Raw genomic sequence first — 19,083 nt, 5'->3', positions numbered from 1 at the left:
TAGAACACTGTAAACTGCCTGTCCTGCTCTGCTCAGGAGATCACCACCAAAGCTGCCCCTCAGACCTGCCTTCAGTCAGGAAGCAAAAACATCCAAACATACATACATACAATCGAGACACACACACATTATCGCCTTAGAAATTAAGTTGCCAAAGTAAACCCAAAGTTGGTGTGTCCCTACAAGTGGGATGATAGATTCAGAAAGCGTTGAAGGAGAGTATGCCCACACTTTAAAATACTGGGTGCACTAACTCATTGGTTCATCCAGTCTAAAGGCTGAAAACAAAAACTGATCTTCCATTTTCTTTGAAAGCAGCAGAAGAAATGGATGATTTGACCAGCTGGCTGTTCACTTTCCTGAATTTGTCCTTTAGCTCTACTCAGCGAGGTATCCCCCACTGTGAATTTAGGCAGTGATTCCACATGTTAATGGGACCACTCACACACTTAAGATTGACATACACTTAAATAACGTGCTAAATCAAAGCCTGGCAGAAGAATGCAGGGGAAGCTAGTTTTCATTTCTGACTTCTACAATTGTCAGTCAACGTATGCAGGATTCATAAATGCAGGTCAGATCTGCCACTTGTTTGCAAGGGAGGGACATAAATACAACTTTAAAAAAAAAAACCCCCATTCATTTCTGGTATAAAAAAAAGTTTGCAATTACTGTATTTTCCTGTGAAGCAAATTTGAGCTAGGGTCTTTGAACATGTCACCTTCAAAACAAAACATTCTCCCCCAGATATATAAATATTTTTGGATATTCTGAAAATTTATTTAGATAAAGAAAAACATTTGGGGGGAATAAACCTGAGGATAACATTAGAGTCACAGATTTCAACTGAGAACTTGATAACAGTTTTCAAACTGATGAATCTGGATACTACTCCCTTCCCCCCCAAAGGTCAGAGGTCATGCCATTAGGATAGGGTAAACTGCATTTGAAAATTAATGCTGAAAGCAGTCATCATATTCTTGGCCTCTTCCTTATTATTCCATGCCATCAGTCCTTTAGAATTAAACTGCCTATCACATAGGTGTGGAACGTTTCCTTATTTCCCGAGTTCACTTCTTTTTCATTTATGCATTTTGATATAATGCCTGTAGCCAGAGCTAACAACATACTATACATTTTTTGTAGTGTATTAAGCTACAATGAAGCCAGGAAATATATACTGTAGTGGAAACATAATAGGATCCCAAAGTACAACTGCTCCCAAGAATGCCATTGCTTGCACAGACAAGCTCGAGGAAATGTGCCAAACTACTATGGCGTTTTCCAACAAATTTAGTTATAGTGTATTCTGGGGATGAGATGAAATCTATTACTAAAAATCCAGTACAGTATAAGGAGAAAAAAGCACTAGATATTATATGGACATCTGAAATTTAATTAAGTTCCTAAATTTTTACAACATAAGCCGGCTATATTTTTAGTGTTACACTGAAGCTTGTTTTTTAGATGAATTAACAGTATTTCCCATCAGAACACAACACAATAAATTGGAGGAGACATTTAAGCAAGGTAATAGTCTGCTTCCTCATACAGGCACAATGTACAAGTACTTCTTGTTTAGATAGTATTCTTTGCTAATAGCCAATATGAGCATTGCTCCCACACCTATTTAATTCAATGGCATTTACTTAAGTGAGAACAGGATTGGTCCCATAGTTTGAAGTCTACAGCTTTAGCACAAACACGAAGCAAGGGGCAGGACTGGGAGCAAACGTTATTACAGACCAAGACAGCCAGCTGGGATGGAGCAGCATGAAAAGGAACTAAATGTGCTCATTTCACAGCCTTGCGACAGATACCTACCCGGCCAACAACCCCGGGACACCAGCAAGGAGAGCAGTTCCCTGGGATGGGTTTACAAAACCTGTGATCTGCCCCAGCTGAACTATGGGTTACCAGATATATTACTGAACTAACCTTGTAGCACCCCATTCTGTCTGGGAGACAAGGTCAAGTCAGCTTCAGACTAAAGGAAGCTGGCAGGATAGGAGATGAGCATGGCTCAACTGTGGCAATGGCTGTGTAAATAATAAAAATTTAAAAAATTGATAACACTTAGCTATGGGGAGATTCCAATATGCTTACTCACCTTGGATGGTATCTGACTCCAAAAATAGCCTACTATGGACTACTTGAGGAATAAGGTACTGATCACTGTGAACAACAGTTTCAGAATCTGGCTGATAGCACCTACAAAACCCAATTCAGATCAGGTGTAAACAGGCACAAGGCCACTGAATTATACTTACTGAAAACAGAGCTGTGCCTGCTTACACTAGGTCTGAATTTGTCCCTTTATATTCAAACTGCTTTACAGATACAATGGGCCGATTCTGATCTCACTTTCACCGATATCATTCCTTTGACCTCAATGAAGTTGCTCCTAATAAGAGCTGGGTAAGATTTTTTGTCCAAAATTTTTTTTGGCAAACAAAAACACAAAAAACAACAAATCAGATTTGGTGATACCAAAACGTTCTATGAATTTATGTTGGTTTCACCAAATTGTTTGTGTCTTGCCCCCCATCTCAAAAAAAAAAGTTATGAAAAAGTTGAAACACTTTCTTTAACATTTTGATTTTTTGTTTCCATATGACTTTGTTTCAAAATTTCCTTCAATTTTATTTTAAAAATTCAAAAATGTACAAATTGCTCAAAATCTAAATGACACATTTCATTTTGGATTGACCACAGCATTTAATTCAACCCCAAATGCAACATTTTCCAACTTCTTAATTATCCAAAATTTTTGGTTTTGGTCTGACCTTAAATGATTTTTTCCCCCTGGAATTACCAGCAAACTCAAAAATTCCATATTTACACAACTCTACTCCTGATTTACACCAGTGCAAGATCAGAATCAAGCCCATTATGTTTGGAGACTGGTTCTTAATGGCAGCAGAGATCATCATTTTTCCATATCTGTTTTTAATTTTAAACTCTGCGCTGTTGTAGAAGCCATCTTGATTCTTAGTTAAGATCTGAACTAAAGCTCACTGAAAGACTTTCATTGACTTCAGTGGGCTTTAGCTTAGGCCCCAAAGGATTAGGAGGGGACATAAAATGTAACCAAATATTCAAATAGTTCAGATGATAACTCAGTTGCTAATTAGAAGGGGAGAGAGGAAATCATTTACAGGACATTTTACAACCAAGAGACCAGAAACCCAATCTGCAAATATTTTGTGTCTTGTCATGATGAAGTTTTGAATAAAGCAAATACAAGGGACTGGTTAAAAATAGATAAAAATAAACCCAATGAAATTTAATACAAATTGCAAGGACAGCTTGCTATGTTTTGATGTTACACGTTCCTGTCAACATTACCTACATTAACCTAGTATAGGATTGCACACACAAACCCAAGCAACAGTGGCTAAATGCTCTCTGCCCTAAAATTCTCTAAGCAACAGTGTCCCAGATACCCAGTTATTTACATTTCCCTCCCCTCCCCCCCACAGGTTAACAGCATGCTTAACCTTCCTTCCTTTTTTTTTTATTTTTATTTTTTAAATCACATTGATCTACAAAATTGTTCAGGATTTTGCAGCCCCAAAACTTATCTGTAACAGCAAAGTTATTCTGTGCTTGAGCTACTGGTATGGACATCCCCCTGCTGTCTCTTTACTAAAATTGGGTGTCCCATGGCAGACAAGCAAAAATCTAAATCCCCACATTAAAGTGTCATAAATCACAGCACAGCTTACTCAAATTGCAAACTTGGATTTAAGCAGCTGGGCCAATATAGACATTCATAAGAGTTTCTGTTTTTTTTTTTTTGTTTTTTTTTTTAATTTGAACAGTCAGGATCCATTGGTAGATAACCTTGGCATTTCTTTGAAATGTGCTATTTACATGCTGTCTGCTCATTTTTTGAAGAGCAAGGTTATTGAAATATATAAAAGAACATAAGTTACAAGCACACTTGTAAAATATAAATAATACATAATAAAATAAAATAAAATAAAAGATGGGTTAGCAAGATAGTTAGTATCTTTTTGGTTTATAAAAAAATAGAGCAAAGGGACAAAGTTGCAAACACATCCATGACCTTATCAAACCCAACTGAGAAAGCAGGCTTTTAAAGACCGTACTCCTTTTGGAAAACATGACAAACCTTCCAGTAGCAGGGAAACTTAAAAAACAATTTATCCTAAAGGTACATTAATTTGGTCCCATTAATTTTGACCACACCCCCTCAAACATATAAATTCAGTCAAGGCTGAATTCAACATAATTAGTCAAGTCTCACACACACACCTCTCTCTACCATTGTCAGCAACAGATCCCCCTGAACTGGGACCAAATGCAGATGGGATAAAAACCAATTTGAGACCTGAGATGGGTGGATATTAACTGTGCCTCTGGGTACTCCCTTTTTCTTGTTCTTGTTTTTGAAGATAAGAAAAATAATGGGATAAGACTCTTTATGGAGTGTTTTTCATATACCTTAATTGTACGTATGCTCATATTATTCAACTTCAGTTGAATGACATGATTGGGGTTCATGTGGATTTTAATATTGTTGCTATTTAGTTGGTTTGGTAGGCTGGAAAAGACTTACTTTTCTTAGCAAGAAGGATATTGAGGCTTTTCTATGAACAGGAGATGGTACAGCCCATTCTGAAGTTTACAATTTCTGTTAAGCATTCTTGATATTGCTAGTTTTGGTTTTAAGGAGGTAATGTAAGACTGCTACCTATTTCACAGGACTGAAAAAACAATGATGGGGCTTCTACAGAAAAATTCTTAACAGATACTTTCATGACAATTAAGAGGCCTACAGAAATGTTGCAGAATCCTGCAACAACTGCATTCCCTGTTATGTCTACACTAGCGCGGTAAGTCAACCTACGCAATGCAACTCCAGCTACGTGAATACGTACCTTAGGTTGAGTTACCGCGGGATCTCCACCACAGAGGGGTCAACGGGAGAAAATCTCCCATCAATTTACCTTACTCTTCTCATCGGGGGGTAGAGTACAGGGGTCGACTGGAGAGTAATTTGCAGTCGATTTGTCGGGTCTTTACTAGACCTGCTAAATTGACCACCAGTGGATCGATCTCAGAGCGTTGATCCTGGCTGTAGTGTAGACATGGGCAGAAGTTGTTAATAGGTCTAGGAGTCTAACTTACCCCACCTTATGTATCACTTCTGAATTTAACCTAAGGTATCTGATGCTATTCCTATTTCAACACACGAACACTTGAGATGATTTCTCTGGCATCTACGGCTTAGAATCAAGATGCGATACACTTGAAGCTAAATTACATATGGTGTCTGTTAATATTTCTCCACTGGAAAACCCGGCTAAGAGGGTGGAGCAAAGTCTTAAGGAAACACAGGGAAGTCTGTACTGGAGACAAGACCAAAGGACAAAAAAAAGCTTAGTGGAGAATTTTGATTAAGGGCAATTCTCCCCCTCACCTCCCAAAAAGACAGAAATATGTCAAAGCTATACTGAAGTTTTCAATATTCATGTGTTATGTTTTCATTTGACATTTAAAAAGGGGAACTTTGTGATTTCTACACTCTTTGTTGAGCTTCTTGGGCAATTTTGATACTCCCCTCTGGATAATAAAGATTTTCAGGATTATTAATAAAAGGTTCTACACTTTTGTCTTTTAATTAATTGTTTTTCAGATATGATGATGCAAAAAATCATACACGACCGAGAAACCATAATGAGGTTAATTTGAAAAAGAATGGGGTATATTTTCTTCAATAACAGAAAAAGCTAACATCTTTCCTGAAGTTTCAAAGGATACTCAAGCTAGATGAAAAGCTATATTGCTTTGGGATGAACTTATTCCTTTAGTCTTTTCTGCTTTTGTATCTTTTCCAGCCAAAAGAAAGCTAGGTAGTAATCAGAAATAAATATGTTAAGAATATGTTAATGGTAAAATTTTGTTTTGTGTTTTACTTAAATTAATAATAGCAAGTGTTCCTCTGAAAAATGGGAAATACAATATTATCTGGTTCTTTGCTGCAAAATACAGTTTTTGATTTACATTGCTTAGGTTACAAATAAATATTTTAAGATAATCAGTCTTCTTTTTTCTCAAGATGTTTTGAGGTCTTTTAAGCTTTGATAAGATTTTGATGATGTGCCAAATTATTTTACCTTTATCTGCTATATTGTCCATGTAAACGGATACTGAATTATTTACTAATTTAAATGATTCTTAAAAGCTAGAAAAAGAAACGTTTAATCCTGAAGAGGTGCTTATTGGTGGATAAAGACTTTGAACAACAGAAAGCTTTCACCCTCTGACCAGTCACTGTGTGGTATGAGCAAACATCTTTCTCCATAAGGTCTTTTTGATTTTGAATACTGATTGAGGTTCTCCCTTCCCTTCTCTGAGGAGGTATTTTTTTCCCCATCCGACTAGTTTCTTAAGAGTACTGTATCCACACACAGTAAGATCCCCCATTATTTATCAAATAAGATCTTAGACTATACTTAGGTCTATCAAAGACAAAAAGCCAAGGAGGATGACAGACATCAATGTAGTCCTGTTTCTCATCATTAGAGTCATCTTGGTTTAGTAGTGTGGACCACCTGAAATTTACAGACCAGGAATTTAGGGAAGAACATTTAATGAAAAAAAAAAAAATTTCCAGCAGTTTATATGAGAAGTGATTGAGGTATAGTTTAAGATTTTAGTAGAAGAAGGACCAAGATAAAGCTGAATTCTACCAATATTCTGGAATATTAAAGTTAGGCAGATCTGAACACAAGGAAAATGGAGAACTTAAGGGTAATGGGGCTTTGTGTGGGCACAGAAAAATGTTGCAGGACTGCAGACATACATTCACGGTCCCAAAGAGTTTACAATTCAGGTAGCTTTTTGAAATTAATCAGTCAGTGAATAAAAGGGATAGAAGAAGCATGGAAGCAGGAAGAAAGAGAGAGAGACTGTGAGACCAGAGAAAGCTGAAAGTTAACTAACTTAGAAATACATCAAATTTATTTACAAACAGAAGGGCTTGAACAAAATCAAAAGAAAACAATCCCGCCTCCCAAAAAAACCCCTCTCCCCTCAAGATTCATACAGTGAATTTCAGGTCCTATCTCTAATAGAAACTTAATTATTATACACAATAAGTACATTGATAAGACGTAAATTTTAATGCAGCATAATTTTTTATCCACAGGAGCAACTAACCATAGGAACAATTTACCAAAGGTCATGGGGGATTCTCCATAACTGCCACTTTTTAATATCAAGATTGGATTTTTTCTGAACGATATGCTCTACAAATTATTTTGGGGGAAGTTTTATGGCCTGTTAGACAGGCGCTCAGATTAGATGATCACAATGATCCCTTCTGGCCTTGGAACCTATCAATTAGAAGCAAATAATTGATCAAATAGCAGACTTTTTGAGGTGAGGGAACATATTTTTGGTTATTATTGGTTGAGCGCTGGCAGCATACAGCTCAGCACCTTACAGAAGGTGAACACAGCCATTTTCTATAAGATATCCTACCAGGAACGGATACAGAGACACCGTCAGGTGTTCCGCTTATCATCACCAGTTGTTCCAGGGAAGGCCATGGAATTACCCTGGTAAGCACTGCCCCATGGCACTGAAAGCAGCACTGAGCCCTAAGGAAATGCACAGAACAATTAGAATACCTGGAGGAGCTGGCCTGCAAGGAACTGTTTCTCCCACAGTTACTGCCCCGTCCATCCCAGGGTATGAAGAGAGACTAGGTGCGGGAGACTATCTTGTATTGGACCAACTTCTGTGCTGGCGACAGAGATAAGTTTTGGAGCCACAGACACCTGAAGAGCTGTGTGTGGCTCAAAAGCTTGTCTCTCTCACCAACAGAAGTTGGTCCAATAAAACATATCACCGCCCTCACTTTACCTCCCTAGTGCACTGTTCATTTAACCAGGTGAGCAGAGAAATTCAGAGCAGGAACAGAGAATGGGAAGGAAGCTGCGTTTGGGTAAAACCTTCAATGTTGGCCGGGATTTGTGAGGCCCGTGTCAGGGTGCTGGTGCCCCGGGTGGAAACCGGGCTGACCCTTGTGGAGGAGGCTGTGCTGCCTAGTGACATTCAGGCAGGGGCTCCCTTGGGCCGCTTAAGCGGCCCCGGCGCCACTCACCTTGCCGCAGCCAGGGGGCCCCCAGAGGACGAGCGAGGGGATTTCGTCGGCCTCCAGCAGAGACCGCAGCAGGGTCTGTTCTCCCAGCACCTGATCCTGCCCCACGTAGTCCCCCAAGGTGCCCGGCCGCAGCTTATCGGCCAGGGGCTTCCCCTCCAGCTTCTGGGCCACGGTCTCCCCGCTCAGGACAGCCGCGTGGCTCCCGGGGCTGGCAGCCGGCCCTGGGCAGGCGGGGGCCGGGCTTGCCCCTCGCTCCTGGCCTCGGGCTGCAGCAGCAGCAGCTCCCCTGTGAGCCCCAGCGCCCGGAGTTCCCGGGGGGGCTGCGGCCGCCCGGCCCTTGTGGAACAGGGGGAACACGGGGGCGGCGGGGCCGCTCCCGCCCTCCGGCTCCTCCTCCTCGCTGCTCTCCCCCGGGGGCCCGGAGAGGCGCATTTTCTTGCTGGGGGCCTGCGGGCTCCGCTCCGCCTCGCCGCCCCTCCCCGCCTCCGAGTCCTGCAAGCACCCGTCCAGGTGCGAGTTGATGTACGCGGCGGGCAGCTCCCACAGGCACACGGGGCAGCGCACCAGCGGCCCGGCCTGCTGCGCCCCGGCCCCCTCCATGTCCCTGCGGCTCCCCGCGCGGGCCGGGGCCGGGGCCGGAGCCGGAGCCGCCTCCCCCGGCCCCACCCACAAGCGGCCTCCCTTGCCAGAAGCCGGTAAATGCTCCCCCGCCCGCCTGCTCAAAGCTACAGGCCCGGGCAGGCAGATTGCTTCCTGCCGCTGCGCGCGGGAAACGAATGTGACCGGCCCGTGTCCTCCTCCTCTTGTAGGCGGCCGCAGCGTGTAGACCTTCGGGAGCTGTAGTCCTGCGGCTGTGGGCTAGCTTCGCTTCTTTCCTGCTCGAAAAGAGACACAGAAAGTTGTAACTCACCTTCTCCTCTCCCCCCCGGTTTATTTAGACCTGCTCCCTAGCAAACTTGCTGCACTGGAGGGGGGGTTTGTCTCTGCAGGGGGGCTGTAACAATTTGTGCAGTGGGGGTGCTGAGAGCCATTGGACCAAACTGTAAACCCTGTATATCATAGAATCATAGAATATCAGGGTTGGAAGGGACCTCAGGAGGTCATCTAGTCCAACCCCCTCTGCTCAAAGCAGGACCAATCTGCAATTTTTGCCCCAGATCCCTAAATGGCCCCCTCAAAGATTGAACTCACAACCCTGGGTTCAGCAGGCCAATGCTCAAACCACTGAGTATATGATGGAAACCACTGCAAGGCGGGCGGAGGGGGGTGTGGTAGCACCTGTGGTTCTCTGTGTGTCCTTTCAGGTATCTGCTGGTGAAAGAGACTGGCTTTCCAGCTGCACAGAGCTCTTAGTCTTCTTCAGGGCTGGGCGCTGGGTCAGAGGTGTCCTTGGTACCACACACAGAGCTTCCCCGAAGAGAATATGGCCCAGAGTTTTATAATGAGAAGGCGGGGGTTTGCTGGGTCTTAAGAATTGTTGGGTTGCTCCCAAAAATCCATCTTATTTGAATGTATTCAAACATATTTTTATTCCAGATTATTTTGTTTGGGGTTACTTCTGGTGCCAGTACCTAATGCTACTTAATAGTATTTTGAAAAATTAGAAAGCAGAATCCTTAAAACAAATTTTATTTGTTTTTTTTAAAGAGCTCAGTCTTTTAAACTGTCACATATTTAAATATTTCTAGTAGTAATTTGTCTCAGATTTAGGCCCTGATCTGCACAAGTGCACATGCTCAACTTTGCACATGCAAGTGGTCTCACTTTTCTTTTTTTCTTTTCATTTACACTCTTTCCTTTCTTTTATTATGCTATGCACTTCTGAGCAATAACTATTGTTACCACTAATACCTGTACCAATAAAACTCACTATCATACCTCAGCTTCAAACAGTGAAAAATCATGAACTTTATTAAACATCCCTGAGATGTGTAATATCACCATTGAAATTCACCAAAAGCTTGAGTTCCGCTGCACACTTCAGACATTTTAAAAATAAATCCTGACTCCTGCAGGCAAATCGTGAAGTGTAACTTCATAGAGTTCCTCTGATTTCACACTGGTGTAAGTGAAATCAGAACTGGGCCCTGTGTGTTTGCTTTGTTAGATTCACAGGCCATTTATCAAAATACCTTGATGTTTGTTTTTTTTCTTGAGAAGAGTCAGAAATGTTGTTAGGTTTTTTTTAAAAAGTCTTCCCATTGTCCTACAGTGTAAAAAACATAGCATGGGTTTTACTAGATAGGAAAGTGTAATAACTAGTACAGTTACCATCATAGTTCATCAACTAAAGTTGACCTAATGGTAAATCTTTCCAGGTTATATTGGTTTTTCCTCCTATTATACATTTAGTTTTAATTATTCATTATTATATAACTGTTCCTATCTTGTAAATTTCCAGGTCAGTCTAATGTTAAAGATGTACTGTGCTGGGGTACTGAAATGTAAACAAGTCTGGCTACTATGTAATAGTACCTGTCTTCTGACTTAAATCTTGAAAGTGTCTGGCAAAATACTAGTATGTAGAAAAGGTAACAGATGAAGTTTTGGTTTGAACTCATGATGAAGGTTTATAGATTATTATTAATACAGTACCCAAAAGTTTGCAAGGCACGTTACAGAATATGGAGTAAATCAAGTCCTAGCTGAAGAACTTACAATCTAAAGAAACAGACTGAGAAAGAAAAAGGATATACATTTTCTTAGCAGTGCCTGTATGCCTATATTATATTCCTGCCCAGCTCTAAACACTCTCTACCTTATTTCACCTGGGTTATCGATATGTTGCTATTATGCAAATGATAGAGATAACATTATACATGCCTCTTTCCCACATAATCATGCGAGCCTCTGTGGCTCTGTGCAGTTGAAAATAGCTGTGGCCTTTAGGCCTTTGTATGCCCATGAAGACAACAAATGCCTGCTCTGAGGTAAGCTATCCTGGCCAAAGTGGAATGCTGGCCTATTGAGGAAGACTGAAAGGAAAAGCCCCTCAGGAATGAGTTGGAGCAACACTTAATTCTAGGTCCATCTTCTCCGTTCTCACCAAAACAGCCCAGCCCACAGAGATTTTTTTTTTCCCATTTAAATAACATGTATATTTTCTGAATTATTTGACAGTAAAATTATGTAGGACAGACGGATTTTTGTATTGCACATGTTAACTGTTGGGACAGAGTTACAAGGTAGATTTAGGGCGGATTAAACCTGTTTCTGTGGTAACAGATGGCTCTTGGCCCAGTCTCACAGGTTTCTGCTTTATCAGATTACCAAAGAGTAGTGGGGGTGCTCTGCTGTCTATCTTATCAGTGTTGTAGTGGTGATCACTCACTGCTGTTGAATTCCATAATTGAACCCTGGAAGCCTTCCCTTGTTTACCATGTTGTTTTAGGATGGTGTGAAGATAATAATGGAGAGGAGTGACCTAACAGGTGGGCAATGGGCCCCCATCTTCTTTTCTTTCCTTGCTCCCTGCCTCTCTGTACCGGAAAGATAATGGAGCAAATAATTAAGCAATCAATTTGCAAACATCTAGAAGGTGATAAATAACAGTCCTCCCTTGTGGATGGGGGGAAGCAGTAAATTTTTAAGAGCAGGTTAGACAAATACCTGTCAGGAATGGTCTAGAGATAATACTTAGTCCTGCCATGAGTGCAGGTAACTGGACTAGGGGACCTCTTGAGGTCTCTTCCTGTCCTGTGATTCTAAAACACAGCCATGAGGATCACAACATCTTTAGGCTTGTCACCCCTTTAACATTTTCCCCAGCTGATTGAACATCAGTCAGCTAGGGAAAAATGTGCCCTTTTCATTAGGACATGTCACTGTCATTAGACAGATTGCTACATTTGGTGATCATGGGCTGGGAAAGGATGTGGTCTTTAAGTGATTACAGAGAGACTTAGGCTTTCTGTTGCCATTGGGGTACTTCTCTCTCACAGTAGGAAGCACTCTTTGCAGCTGTGTAGTCCAAAAGCATTTCAGAGTCTATGAGTAATGAGAGCCATGGGATTATTTTTACCTGGATTACAGCCTGTCATTTGTCTAACAGCTTTTAAATATTTTCCTCCACACACTTGCTTAAAGCAATCTTCAAAATATATTGTGGGCTAGATTCAGTCCTGGAATATACCAGCTAAAGTAGCTAATCATAGACTATCAGGGTTGGAAGGGACCTCAGGAGGTCATCTAGTCCAACCCCCTGCTCAAAGCAGGACCAATCCCCAACTAAATCATCCCAGCCAGGGCTTTGTAAAGCCTGACCTTAAAAAACCTCTAAGGAAGGAGATTCCACTACCTCCCTAGGTAACCCATTCCAGCACTTCACCACCCTCCTAGTGAAAATGTTTTTCCTAATATCCAACCTAAACCTTCCCCACTGTAACTTGAGACCATTACTCCTTGTTCTGTCATCTGCTACCACTTTAGAACAATTTAGATCCATACTCTTTGGAACCTCCTTTCATGTAGTTGAAAGCAGCTATCAAATCCCCCCTCATTCTTCTCTTCTGCAGACTAAATAATCCCAGTTCCCTCAGCCTTTCCTCATTAGTCATGTTCTCCAGCCCCCTAATCATTTTTGTTGCCCTCCGCTTGACTCCTCAATTTTTCCACATCCTTCTTGTAGTGTGGGGCCCAAAACTGGACACAGTACTCCAGATGAGGCCTCACCAATGCCGAATAGAGGGGAATGATCACGTCCCTGGATCTGCTGGCAATGCTCCTACTTATACAGCCCAAATGCCGTTAGCCTTCTTGGCAACAAGGGCACACTGTTGACTCATATCCAGCTTCTCGTCCACAGTAACCCCTAGGTCCACTTCTGCAGAACTTCTGCCTAGCCACTCGGTCCCTAGTCTGTAGCAGTGCATGGGATTCTTCCGTCCTTAATGCAGGACCCTGCACTTGTCCTTATTGAACCTCATCAGATTTCTTTTGGCCCAATTAGTCTAGGTCCCTCTGTATCGTGTCCCTACCCTCCAGCGTATCTACCACTCCTCCCAGTTTAGTGTCATCTGCAAACTTGCTGAGGGTGTAATCCATGCCATCCTCCAGATCATTAATGAAGATACTGAACAAAACCTGCCCCAGGACCGACCCTTGGGGCACTCTGCTGGATACTGGCTGCCAACTAGACGTGGAGCCATTGATCACTACCCGATGATCTAGCCAGCTTTCTGTCCACATTATAGTCCATTCATCCAGCCCATACTTCTTTAACTTGCTGGCAAGAATACTGTAGGAGACTGTGTCAAAAGCTTTGTAAAGTCAAGGAACAACACGTCCACTGCTTTCCCCTCATCCACAGAGCCAGTTATCTCATCATAGAAGGCTATTAGGTTAGTCAGACATGACTTGCCCTTGGTGAATCCATGCTGACTGTTCCTGATCACTTTCCTTTCCTCTAAGTGCTTCAAAATTGATTCCTTGAGGACCTACTCCATGATTTTTCCAGGTACTGAGGTGAAAGTGATTGGCCTGTAGTTCCCCGAATCCTCCTCCTCCCCTTTTTTAAAGACAGGCACTACATTAGCCTTTTTCCAGTTATCCGGGACCTCCCCTGATTGCCATGAGTTTTCAAAGATAATGACCAATGGCTCTGCAATCACATCTGCCAACTCCTTTAGCACCCTTGGATGCAGCGCATCCGGCCCCATGGACTTGTGCTCGTCCAGCTTTTCTAAATAGTCCCGAACCACTTTTTTCTCCACAGAGGGCTGGTCACCTCCTCTCCATACTCTGCTGCCCAGTGCAGTAGTCTGGGAGCTGACCTTGTTCATGAAGACAGAGGCAAAAAAAGCATTGAGTACATTAGCTTTTTCCACATCCTCTGTCACTAGTTTGCGCCCCCCATTCAGTAAGGGGCCCACACTGTCCCTGACCTTCTTCTTGTTGCTAACATACCTGTAGAAACCCTTCTTTTTACTCTTAACACCCCTTGCTAGCTGCAACTCCAAGTGTGATTTGGCCTTCCTGATTTCACTCCTGCATGCCTGAGCAATATTTTTTATACTCCTCCCTGGTCATTTGTCCAAGCTTCCACTTCTTGTAAGCTTCTTTTTTGTATTTAAAATCAGCAAGGATTTCACTGTTAAGCCAAGCTGGTCGCCTGCCATATTTACTATTCTTTCGACACATCGGGATGGTTTGTCCCTGTAACCTCAATAAGGATTCTTTAAAATACAGCCAGCTCTCCTGGACTCCTTTCCCCCTCATGTTATTCTCCCAGGGGATCTTGCCTATCAGTTCCCTGAGGGAGTCAAGGTCTGCTTTTCTGAAGTCCAGGGTCTGTATTGTGCTGCTTTCCTTTCTTCCTTGTGTCAGGATCCTGAACTCGACCATCTCATGGTCACTGCCTCCCAGGTTCCCATCCAGTTTTGCTTCCCCTACTAATTCTTCCCAGTTTGTGAGCAGCAGGTCAAGAGGAAGTCACTGCATTCAAGTTGCAGTGGGGGAGGTTTAGATTGGATATTAGGAAAAACTTTTTCACTAAGAGGGTGGTGAAACACTGGAATGCGTTACCTAGGGAGGTGGTAGAATCTCCTTCCTTAGAGGTTTTTAAGGTCAGGCTTGACAAAGCCCTGGCTGGGATTATTTAACTGGGAATTGGTCCTGCTTTGAGCAGGGGGTTGGACTAGATGACCTTCTGGGGTCCCTTCCAACCCTGATATTCTATGATTCTATGATTCTAAGAGCTCTGCCCCTAGTTGGTTCCTCCAGCACTTGCACCAGGAAATTGTCCCCTACACTTTCTAAAAACTTCCTGGATTGTCTGTGCACTGCTGTATTGCTCTCCCTGCAGATATCAGGGTGATTGAAACCCCTATGATAACCAGGGCCTGTGATCTAGTAACTTCTGTTAGTTGCCTGAAGAAAGCCTCATCCACCTCATCCCCCTGGTCCGGTGGTCTATAGCAGACTCCCACCATGACATCACCCGTGTTGCTCTCACTTCTAAACTTAATCCAAGACTCTCAGGTTTTTCTGCAGTTTCATACTTGAGCTCTGAGCAGTGATACTGCTCTCTTACATTCCGTGCAACTCCCCCACCTTTTCTGCCCTGCCTGTCCTTCCTGAACAGTACTCCAGTCATGTGAGTTATCCCACCAAGTCTCTGTTATTCCAATCACATCATAATTCCTTGACTTTGCCAGGACTTCCATTTCTCCCTGCTTGTTTCCCAGGCTTCTTGAATTTGTGTATAGGCACTTAAGATAATTCGCTGATTGTCCTGCTTTCTCAGTATGAGGCAGGAGTCCTCCCCTCTTGCACTCTCCTGCTCGTGCTTCCTCCCGGTATCCCACTTCCCCACTTACCTCAGAGCTTTGGTCTCCTTCCCCCAGTGAACCTAGTTTAAAGCCCTCCTCACTAGGTTAGCCAGCCTGCTTACAAAGATGCTCTTCCTTCTTTTCGTTAGATGGAGCCCGTCTCTGCCTAGCAATCCTTCTTCTTGGAGCACCATCCCATGGTCAAAGAATCCAAAGCCTTCTCTCCAGCACCACCTGCATAGCCATTCGTTGACTTCCACATTTCGACGGTCTCTACCTGGGCCTTTTCCTTCCACAGGGAGGATGGACGAGAAGACCACTTGTGCCACAAACTCCTTTATCCTTCTTCCCAAAGCCACATAGTCTGCAGTGATCTGCTCAAGGTCATTCTTGGCAGTATCATTGGTGCCCACGTGGAGAAGCAGGAAGGGGTAGTGAACTGAGGGCATGATGAGACTTGGCAGTCTCTCCGTCACATCATGAATCCTAGCTCCTGGCAAGCAGCACGCTTCTCGGTTGTCCCGGTCGGGACGGCAGGTAAATGACTCAGTCCCCCTTAGGAGGGAGTCCCTGACCACCACCACCCACCTCCTTCTCTTGGGAGTGGTGGTCGTGGAACCCCCATCCCTAGGACAGTGCATCTCATGCCTTCCAATCGGTGGAGTCTTCTCCTGCTCCCTTCCCTCAGATGTATCATCTATCCACTGTCCACATTCGTACCTATGGAGAGAACATGAAAACGGTTGCTCACCTGTATCTGCATTGCTGGTACATGGATGCTCCTCTTTCTTCTTCTGGAGGTCACATGCTGCTAATTTTCTTTACTGTCCTTCTGTCCCTGCTGTACAGCCTGCTCTGATTTTTCAGAATGTTGTGCCCGTAGAAGCATATCCTGATGTCTATCCAGGAAATCTTCATTTTCTCTTATGCAATGCAGGGTTGATACTTGTTTCTCCAGACTTTGAACCTTCTCTTCCAATATGGAGACCAGCTTGCACTTTGTACAGACAAAGTTGCTTCTGTCCTGTAGAAGAAAGATAAACATGGCACATCCTGTGCAGGTCACAACAGCTGATCACTCACCATCCATATTACCTTCCTTCTAAGAGCTTCTTCAGCTGTTGCAGTAACAACTCAGAGAAGCCTGCAAGATGAAAGCCTCAGTAGGCTCTCCCCAGGCGAACTCCAAGTCAAAATCCCTATGTTCACATCTCCACTCGTTCGCAACGGGCTGCCTTTTTATAACCATCAGGCCCACTCAAGGCCCACCTGGAACAAAGCACTCCCAATTCACACTTTTCAAACAGTCAAGCACACGGACAAACTGTCCCTGCAACAGACACTCAGATACTCACCAACACAGCCCCCTAATGCAGCTCTTAGTGTACCTCCTCTCGGACAGATCCCAGTGAAACTACCTCTGTTAGCCTCGCTGCTGTTCGCGGAGGAAAAAAAGCTCCAAGAATCTCTTTCCTGCCCTGGGGAGTCAGAACACAGCAACAAGGCACTGTTCCAGGAATGAGTGGGGCAAGGTCAACTGAAAGATATGCTGACCTAACACAGCCTAGCTTAAATGCTGACAAATAAATTTTCTATTAAAGGGAAAGTGTTCACATGAACATCACATATTTAATTACTTACGTAATCCTATATTATACAAAATTACTCATCTGTGTTACTAATAACAGTGAAAGAATAATTAAAGTCTAATTTACTTTGTATAATTTATGGTGTTTGTCCAGGTTGAGCAAAATGCAAGCAATAAACAATGCAACTGGATTGGTTTGTTTCAGCTTTTTTGTTCTCATGAGCTAGCACAGTGCTATTGTATTTGGGTTTACATCACTGCTAGACAAGGCTTACAAAAATAATTCAAACATTTTATTCACTTTAGATTTTAGGTCTAAAATAAATTGAGAGTCCCTTTCCTTTACTTCTGAAATGTTAGATTTCACTGCTCCCCATCAAAATCTGTAGTACTAGGAGACATTTTTTCAATGCGTGAGTGCAACACATTTTTATACAGATGTGAAAATGGAATTTAGGGCTTGTCTACACAGGGAAGTTGACTGGCATAGCTCGCTGTGTGGACATTATTCTAGAATATAAATCACTTTATTCCAGAATAATGAGTGTGCTTTGGAATAGCTATTGCAGAGTAGCTTAATGTGCAATAGCTATTCTAGTCAATTTCTCTGTGAAATCAAGCCTTTAGGTTCCTAAGTCACTAAAAAACTGGTAATGATATCTAAGACAGGCAAAGGTTACTAATGTCAGCAATGTTTCTTTTTTGAGCCTAGCTAGTTATAGCTACAAAAAAATACCCCCACAGATTTTAAGAGGAAAAAATGTATAACATTTTTATTGCACAGTTGACTTGTTTTTAAACTAAAAATGCAAGAATCATGTTAATGTTTCATCTGTTTCTCCTCATTACAGACAAGAAAAGGAAGATGTCAAATGTCATGAGTATTCACTGATTTATGAAACCAAGCTGGAGAGAGATCAAGATGGTAACCTTATTGGATACAACACAAAGCTATTTAAGATTAACAGGATGGAAGAAATCAATACACAGTACAGCAGTACCAAACTAGGCAAAGTGGCTTTTTTTCAGTGCTTGGAAAAGGTGGAGAGGGTGAGAAGCTTTTGGGAAGAAAGAATCAGTGAACCAGAGCCTGGCACAGAAGATAAAGAGGTAACCAACTACAGAGATATTACCTTCTGTCCTGTGCTTCCCACATATGTATAGCTTAGTACAGTGAAATTTCACTTTCCATGCTATTTTTCATATTTTCCATTAAATATAATGCAGTTACTGTAGTTTTGAGAGATTTTTGAACTTGGGTGCCTAAAGTTAGGCAATTAAATCTGTATTTAGGCACATTGCCTGATTTTCAGAAGACTCATGGGAGTTGTGAGACTTCAGCACCTCTGAAAAAGCAGGCTGCTTATTTAAATGTGGATTTAGTTGCCCCTCAAGTTTAGCAAGTTCCCAATTTAGAAAATTCTGGAATAATTTTTTGAAAAATATGTAAATCTTTCCATGCTACTTAGTTAAAAATGAGACAAATGTTTTAACATCATAGATGGTGATCCTGCATGATTGAAGCTGGTGGGAGCTTATTGACTTCCATAGGAGCAGGAGCAGGCCCATAGCGTAAAGGTTTTGTGCAGAAAGATGGTTGCATGTTCAGCTAAAATTCTCCTTTCTGGTGGTTTGAAAGAATAAAATATTTCCTGACATCATTACATTTTACTAAGGAGAAAAGCCAGAGAAGCTACTGACTCTACTGACCTGTAGTTCAGACAATAGTTAGGGAGTAGTACTTAGAACCAATGCAGTGAGAAATTATTTGTTTACATACCAGTTTGTGAAAAATTACATATATTTTAGTTTTTATCTGTGGGAGGGAAATGTAAATATTCAAAGGTTATAAATGGCAACCTGAGACATTTGTATAATTTTAAAGTTATTCTGAGATGTTTTGCTTTTATATTCAAACACCAAGAAATTTAGTTTTAAATTATTTTAATCATTATTCTCATCATGATATATTTGGGGGAACTAATTATTTTACTATTAAGTGTGCTGCTACTGTTGTTAGTCATTTTTAAAAAGAAAATATTTATGTATTACAAAAACCCCCCTCTCCTTTGTATAAAATGCATTTC

The 19,083-nt window shown here is 42.1% G+C and overlaps 1 protein-coding gene across 3 annotated transcripts in view; it reads right to left on the bottom strand.

Annotated features, from left to right (window-relative positions):
* Positions 1-16,888, bottom strand: part of WRNIP1 (WRN helicase interacting protein 1) — a 35,452-nt gene extending 18,564 nt beyond the window's left edge. Inside the window, exons 1-3 of one of the 3 annotated variants that reach the window (XR_012157350.2) lie at positions 16,764-16,888; positions 15,457-16,432; positions 8,141-9,015 (exon numbers count right to left, since the gene is read on the bottom strand). Coding sequence is in view for 2 of the 3 variants with exons in the window: in XM_073332195.2 (XP_073188296.1) it covers positions 8,141-8,740 (600 nt within the window). In the remaining variant the exon portion in view is untranslated. The remainder of the gene's footprint in view (positions 1-8,140; positions 9,016-15,456; positions 16,433-16,763) is intronic. The other 2 variants (XM_073332195.2, XM_073332196.2) reach the window with 2 other exon arrangements.
* Positions 16,889-19,083: the final 2,195 nt, after the last annotated feature.

This window comes from Lepidochelys kempii, chromosome 2 (genome assembly GCF_965140285.1).
Source record: "Lepidochelys kempii isolate rLepKem1 chromosome 2, rLepKem1.hap1, whole genome shotgun sequence".
In the NCBI taxonomy this organism is placed as follows: Eukaryota; Metazoa; Chordata; order Testudines; family Cheloniidae; genus Lepidochelys; species Lepidochelys kempii.
The sequence above is the reverse complement of the archived record's forward strand: the minus strand, read 5'-3'. Positions and strand labels throughout refer to the sequence as shown.